Genomic DNA, 8,032 nt, shown 5'->3' with positions numbered 1-8,032 from the left:
AGGAAAACGACGACCCTATATAAACATCAAAAAAGGCGAGGATCAAGAAACAAAGATACGATTGAAAAGACTTGACATAAATGCAGTCAACTTATGAGAATTGCAACGTTTTGAGAATGTAATTTACCATTCTAAGACATTGCCGGTAATTTTTATGTTGTTGTCATTATGGTTCGACAGTAAGCAGACAATATGCATTCATATTTAAAAAATTCTTGCCTGTATTAATAATTTTCAATTCACGTATTTAACTAGTTGCAATGATTAAGAGTTATTATATTCACAACGAATTTAATTAACACTTTCTAAAGTGTATTTCAGCCTTTATGGCCATATTTAACTGGATTATTACCCATTAGTTGTCAAGTCGTACTGTTCCCTGAACTCTGAAAAGTTTGGTCGTGAGTTCCCGACTTGCCGGGACAGGCTGGCCACGTTTTATAGATTTTCTCCACGCCTGTAACACCTCAATACTGGCAAGGTACTCTTAAAAAGAATTCCCTGAAGGCATCCCCTAAGCAGATTGCCCAAGTGTAGCATTGCTGTAAGTTAATAAACAAATAAACAATTAGATTACAATTCCATCAAAATCGAGCTTATGATGATCATCGCTAACATTACTTTTTTACTTTATATGTACTGTACATCCATAATAACCAATGATGTAAGAGCTCCATAATATTAAATTTTGGTCGTTAAAAGTCGAGTGGGTTGGAAAATAATAAGGTCGGATTTAAAAACAATTTTACTAGTTATTCACAATTTCCGTTGAAACCCATTCTTACCCTTAAAAGTAACTTCGTTTTTTATTGTATGATAATTAGAAATATAAAACTTTATTTAGCAAATTATCATAACAAATGGCGCCGCTAAAATGTTTCCGAAAAAGTTAATCAACTTGATGCTGAATTTTTTAAAATTGGGTATAAATAATATAATTATAGCATAAGCTCAATTATTGATAGTTTTATTTAATAAAAATAAATTTATGGCCAATAAGTTTACCTTTATATTTAATAAAGTGTCTGATGAAAATGAATGTTAGTAAATATTTTTTGATAATGTTTTATTTACTAAATTAATTTTTATTTTTTATTTCTAAAGAAAATANATATTACTTTTCATTATATATAATAAAAAAATTTAAATAATTATATATAGTTTAGTGATTGTATTTGCATGAATATAGGCCATTGTCATGCAAATATCTGTTTACTTTAGCATACTTCAAACATTTATCGATTCACATAAAGCTGATTTCAATTAGTAATCGTTTGAAAAGGCATTAGAAATTTACTTCATTACCATTAAAACAAAATTCCATTAGGTAATTTGCGCTTCTTACGTAAATGTTTACTCTCTCATTAAAATCTCATTATCTCTACTTCTGAATCAGATGGCATTTTCTCTTTTCGCAATGAAGGACACGTTGCTAAGATAAAAAAATTCATAAAATAAGTAGTAAGTTAAGTATAACTATTGGTAGAGTAATTATTAATAATGTTTTTATAATAAGCTTTCCGAATCTTGTATACAGAAATCAGCAGCTCTATTAGGCTGTATAAAGCAATTAGCTTTTAACGTCAAGCACGTCACCGTTAATGAGATCAGTCTTTAAGAATTATCTATTAAAATAGCATTCCAGATTCTAAACTGAATTCTTCCATATCGAGCAGAATGATGCTATTCGACCATCTGCAACCAACAAAAAACGTATAAGAGCCACGTTTCCTTGCTTCATAATTTAATCCAACGTTATGGCAGATGAATGTATATATTGCATGATATCCCCAACATTAACACTATCAATTATCTTTGGCGATATCATCATCTATCCATGCCAATGCTATCAGCGAAACAACAGACACAACAAAACTCTATCCTTCTACTCAAAATTCTTACAAATATTATTTCTCATTCATGCGCTTATTTTAATTGTTCAAAGCATGGCGACAACAGAAAACGTTATTGCTTGTAGTCCCATAGATAGAGTATATGGTAAACATAACGGTTTGTTTGTCAAAGATATTTTTGTGATTATGGCTGTAGGTTGCGTTATTATTATTCAATGCGGAAGAAATAAAAAAATTATGCTCAATTTAAAAATAAGCGGTTACGTGGGAGAAAAGCAAACAATGCAGAAATACCAATTGTTATTGTTTAACATTTGCGCAGTATGCTACTTAATAATATCTGTTTTCTCTTTACTTACTATGGCTGCCATTTGCGTGAATATTGAAATACAATCGAGCTATACCAGAGCTCTGGTATGTACGGTGTACCTCTATCTCTGCTTTCAATACGAAATTGCTCTATGGTTATGGTGTTTCATAGTAGCAATTCTAATAGGCATTGCAATAATCGGAAGATTTAATGCTATATCAAATCAGTTACAGCGTGCCACGGCAAATTGGCCAAAGAGTCAAATCGATAACTTGATTGCCAAACATGTCGAGCTGTGCGATTACATACATCAGTTCAATAGCAAATGGAACGAATATATCATGCTCCTTTACGGTATTATTATATATTTGGCAGCCATATTAACTTACAATGCGATTTTCACCGAACTTCCTAGCTATTTTCATGCCATCATGTTCATTGCTGCCACATTTTGCATGTTTCTTCTGGTTATAGGAGCTTTTGCATGCTCTCGTTTTTTTGCATCAGTAAGTAAAACTGAAATCTTCAATGACCAGGATGATTCTTACATATGAAATTTTTATTTTTTAATGTATTTTTGTAGGCTTACGATTCGTTTCAGGAGGTGAGAAGATTGGGTGCTGCGAGTCGTCGATTACACGACAAACTAAAAGTTAGTTTTTAAGAAAATTATTATTGAAAATTTATGAAATTATGTTATCGTATGACGTAGTTTAATCATGTAACTTTTCGTTTACAGTTATTGGATTTTATGAAAAAATTCCGTGAAAATAAAATCGGAATTAGTTGTGGAGGTTGTTTCATTCTTTCAAAGGAGAGTCCTGTGCAGGCAAGTTTTTATATTCTATTGTAAGTTATCATAATATCAAAGTATTAACATGCATGTTTTACAGGTGTACAATAACTTCTATACCATGTACAACATGCTCTTAAGTATCCGTGATATTTTGACAAACACGAAAAGAAACTGCACGCTTTTAACAGCGCAATCGTCGACTGTTAATTATACAGCGTGAAAACTAAAAAAGTAAAATCTCCAGAAAGTAGCCTTTTATTAAGTTTAAAAATTAGCGTTAACTTATAGTTTTGGAACCCGAATATAAAAACCGCGAATTAAAAAGTCGCCGAAAAATTCTTGATGTGAAACTGAATTAGCGGGTTATCAAGTGTCAAAATACAGTAAATTGATGTTAATTTTGTTTTTGTAATCTTATGTAATTTAACGTGTTGGACGTGTTATGCTTGAATGCGAAAATCATAAAAGCAACACGTCGAACTGTTCTGACAGGTGAAATAATAGGTTTGTGGCATTTTTGAACACGTTATCACATGTGACACATTTTACACTGCAGCACATTTCTAATACTACAGTAAGCATAGGTCGGTATCGTATGATATTTCTATTCTTTATTCCTAGTAGTATTTTATGTACTGTACGTTTTAAATATATTTGATTAACTGTTATGAATCAAACAGGTGTTTAATAGCCTTTTTGCTTAAATCACTTATACTAACTTTTGTCGAAATAGTACAGTTTTTTTTTTTTTTTTTTGAATTGCCATGTATATCCTTATCACAGCCTTCCATATTTAGAAAAATTAAATGAAAATATCTGATCAAGATTACAATATATAACCGGCTTGCTATGTGGTATATTTCAATGTAAATCCGTCTCTGTAGTCCAAAAACACACTTTGGTAGACGTATCTCACTGCAATTTCCGGTAAATAAAACAATTTTCTAACCAGAAATTGCTATGAGATACGTCTACCAAAGTGTGTTTTTGGATTACATAAACGGATTTACATCAAGATTATAATCTTATGATCTTAAAACCGAGTTGTATCACACTGAGCAAAGACTTCATATGCGGGGGAAGCATGCAGACCAAATTTGCAATCGATGGTACATCAGGCAGGTCGAATGACATATGTAATAGAGCAGCACGCAAACTAATTGCTGCTATTGTTTTTGTTGACTCAGTTCTGCAAATCTGCTTCAGCTGAAGTTTTGCAATTTGCTCTAGAATGAAGCAGCCCAGTCTTTTACGTTCAATCGTTATTTCTTACGGGTGTGCGAAAAATCCGTTTGTCATCTATTATCATCAGTAGTTTCACCCATCACGTCGTTAAGTTTTTCTAACTTTAATTAGTTATTTTTATATGTGTTAACATTTATCTTTGTAGCTGTTGATTGTGTTTTTTACAATAATTAATACTTTCTTTTTACGTAATAATTTTGAAAATCTTTTTGGATACACTTATACCTTACACTTGTTTAATTTTACTTTATTTTATTTTGTGCTTGTGGATATACAGTAGAGCGTCGGTTATCCGAAAGAATTCCAGTCGGCAAATTTAAATTTTCGCTAGTGCTGTCGCGCTGCAATCTTTGGCTCTATCTTGGGCTACTCCAATATCTTTTGATGAATGTATGTGTTTTAGCTGGTAGCACTGGCCTTTTGTATGGTGTTTTTCTGAGGACTACGTATCGCGCTGAATCGAACGTATTTGATACTAGATTAACTTTTACAGTATAATTTTTTTGTTTTTATATTTTTCAATATATTTATTTCGTTTGTAAAAAATAAAGAGATAATTTTTAACGATACAATAGCCACGATTATTATTTTTAAAAGTTTATGTTAGGTTTAACATCGACGAAAATTGAACGTGAAGCGACACGCAACGGAGAAAAATTTCAACATGGGATAGGTTAATATATTTTTTCGTACATAATCGGTTATCCGAAAATAAGTTATCCGAACAACCCCAGTCCTCAATTGATTCGGATAATCGACGTTCTACTGAACATACACACATACACAAGTACAAGTCACAATAACGTAAAATCATCCACGAAATAGTTAAGTTTAGTGATAGCAGATGGTAGCAGTGAAGATGAAAACGATCTATATTAGTATATTTCAGTGTCTTTATGCTTTATATTTATTATAATAAAAACAATTGCATTATTCGTTAGAATTTGTTCATTTTTTATTAAACACTATGATATAATTTAAGAGAATTAGACTTGTGTAGTTAGTAACTTAAATGTAATCTTAACATGTTGTTGACTGGTAAAAATTATTTATTATACGATAGTTCGAAAAGGGAAAAGTAAATGAACTATAGTACTATCATAAAACACAAAGATGTTTCATTAATAAAAAATTAATAATTGTCAGCAAATATTAGAGAAATGTTACTCGAATATAATTTTGTATGATAAATTCTTATGAACAAGTTAAAGAAGTATTTAAATAAAGTATATTTCTTGTTAAAACATAGTTTTTGAATTATTATTTTACTAGCATTAATAAAATTATGCTGTTGTAAAAAAATTAAGTGTTTCTATGGAATGTTGAAGTTTAATCTTTTCACCTAGATAGAGAGAATAAGCGAAAAAAATTAATTAAACAAATTTCATATTAGACAAAGGAAAAACATTAGAATTTAACGAATTATACAAATTATTATACAAATGAGACTGAAAATTTAAATTGAGAAAAAATTACCAAGCAAGATGATTTATTTTATACGGAAAGAACCTGCGGGCAATCTGCCGAAACGATGCCTTCCTGAAAGACTTTATATGCGAGAATTCCCATACAAGGGTTACAAATGTGAATAAAACCAGGAAAAGTCCATGTGGTCTGCCCGTTGGCAAAGTACGAGCCAACGACTAATGTTCAATGATTTTAGTTACTTTGCCATTGTTGGTCGCAGGATGATTCATCAGTTGCTGAAGAAAATGTAACATTAGTTATTACTTTAAATTTATAAGGTCAGAACTAGTATAGAGAGGTCGCATGTCACGTGATGAAACACACGTTTGCTCCGCCCCTTNAAAAAATTACCAAGCAAGATGATTTATTTTATACGGAAAGAACCTGCGGGCAATCTGCCGAAACGATGCCTTCCTGAAAGACTTTATATGCGAGAATTCCCATACAAGGGTTACAAATGTGAATAAAACCAGGAAAAGTCCATGTGGTCTGCCCGTTGGCTAAGTACGAGCCAACGACTAATGTTCAATGATTTTAGTTACTTTGCCATTGTTGGTCGCAGGATGATTCATCAGTTGCTGAAGAGAATGTAACATTAGTTATTACTTTAAATTTATAAGGTCAGAACTAGTATAGAGAGGTTTCAAGGTCGCATGTCACGTGATGAAACACACGTTTGCTCCGCCCTTTCGTTATTTTTGTGGTAGCTTTCGCATGCTTAGCTTGCNGAACCAATATGCAGTAACAAATTTGAATTTAAAACGGATCGAACATTTTTAAAATCGAAATAGATAAAAATATTTATAACAATGTCTAAAATGTTATCAATTTAATACACCTAAGTACTCAATAAAGACTAAACGTAGTTGAAAACAAAAAATCGTATCTAAAATAGTACAGTAGAAGCCGTTTTTCCGGTTAAACCTTAATGCTCTACCTCTCCCCCCGCGGGAGAATTTCGAAAAATCCCTTCTTAGTGTGCGTTTCCATGACGTACCCTAACTGTGTACCAAATTTCACCTCTTTAGGTTAAGCGGTTTGCTCTGGGCGATGATGAATCAGTCAGTGAGTCATTCAGTCAGTCAGGACAAGCAATTTTATATATTTAGATATAGTACTGTACACAATTCAAACCAATTGTAAATGAAAAATAAACGTTTCTCAGCATCAGATGTTTGATGATTCAATTTTATATGTATTTATAATGCATATTATTAAGGTATTAAAGTTTATGAAGAAATGGGGTGCTGCAATAAAAAAAATTATAAAGTTGGACGTGCCACTATTAGAAAGAATTAAAAAATACTGACATAGTGCAAAAAAGACAGGGAATATTATATATGTCAACTTCTTTGAATTGGCAATGAAGTTGTGTAACAATTATCAAATATTTAATCAATTATTCTGTATTAAGAATGCAGTGTTACTTATTATAATGTTTAATTTATTTATTTTAAAATAACTTTTGTATGATTCATACAGTAATATAAAATATATTTTCAGATATGTTAAATAAATAAATATTTATAAGCTCCTTGGCTATGATCCACAAAATGCAACCAATCAGAGGGATGAGCCATTCAGTTCTCTAGAAGCTTGTGACTTTTAAGCTACCGGTAGTTCGAAAAATCTACTGACACATCAAACTAACGAAACGAACAGCATGCCCTGACGAATCTAATAACTTAATGCAGTGATTTTCAAGTGGAGCGCTGCAAAAAGTAGTGATGATCACACTATAATGCTTTTCACATAAATGTATTAAAGTTATTGTACATTCGTGTGTAATTAAAATTATCAATTATTCAATACCTTTGTAATCATTTTATTGAAAACTAGCTGTTACCCGCAACTTCGTCCGCGGAGGTTTTGCAAGCAAACCCCATTTACATTCAATATTTCAAGAACCATAGTAATTGTCATATAACACCTACTGCTGAAGAGAATTGCCAAGAATCAAACGAACTATCTTCAATTTGATCAATTTTCTGGAACGTTTACAATCGTTCTATAATCGAACCAATATGCAGTAACAAATTTGAATTTAAAACGGATCGAACATTTTTAAAATCGAAATAGATAAAAATATTTATAACAATGTCTAAAATGTTATCAATTTAATACACCTAAGTACTCAATAAAGACTAAACGTAGTTGAAAACAAAAAATCGTATCTAAAATAGTACAGTAGAAGCCGTTTTTCCGGTTAAGCCTTAATGCTCTCCCTCACCCCCCGCGGGGGAATTTCGAAAAATCCCTTCTTAGTGTGCGTTTTCATGACGTACCCTAACTGTGTACCAAATTTCACCTCTTTAGGTTAAGCGGTTTGCTCTGGGCGATGATGAATCAGTGAATGAATGA

The 8,032-nt window shown here is 31.6% G+C and overlaps 1 protein-coding gene across 1 annotated transcript; it reads left to right on the top strand.

The window, feature by feature from the left end:
* Window positions 1-2,213: 2,213 nt before the first annotated feature.
* Window positions 2,214-3,179, top strand: LOC111638968. Its single transcript, XM_023384746.1, has 4 exons — window positions 2,214-2,669; window positions 2,747-2,815; window positions 2,903-2,992; window positions 3,057-3,179. The coding sequence occupies exons 1-4, from the start codon at window positions 2,214-2,216 to the stop codon at window positions 3,177-3,179; spliced, it is 738 nt and encodes a 245-aa protein (XP_023240514.1).
* Window positions 3,180-8,032: the final 4,853 nt, after the last annotated feature.

This window comes from Centruroides sculpturatus, unplaced genomic scaffold (assembly GCF_000671375.1).
Source record: "Centruroides sculpturatus isolate CEXI.00-Female unplaced genomic scaffold, Cexi_2.0 scaffold1153, whole genome shotgun sequence".
NCBI lineage: Eukaryota > Metazoa > Arthropoda > Arachnida > Scorpiones > Buthidae > Centruroides > Centruroides sculpturatus.
The sequence above is the reverse complement of the archived record's forward strand: the minus strand, read 5'-3'. Positions and strand labels throughout refer to the sequence as shown.

What these genes read in the sequence shown, in the direction of transcription:
- LOC111638968 (XM_023384746.1), top strand. Translation starts at nt 2,214, where the DNA reads ATGGCTGCCATTTGCGTGAATATTGAAATACAATCGAGCTATACCAGA. An exon ending in GATTACACGACAAACTAAAA is followed by an intron (nt 2,816 to 2,902) that starts GTTAGTTTTTAA and finishes TTTCGTTTACAG; the next exon opens with TTATTGGATTTTATGAAAAA. An exon ending in CAAAGGAGAGTCCTGTGCAG is followed by an intron (nt 2,993 to 3,056) that starts GCAAGTTTTTAT and finishes CATGTTTTACAG; the next exon opens with GTGTACAATAACTTCTATAC.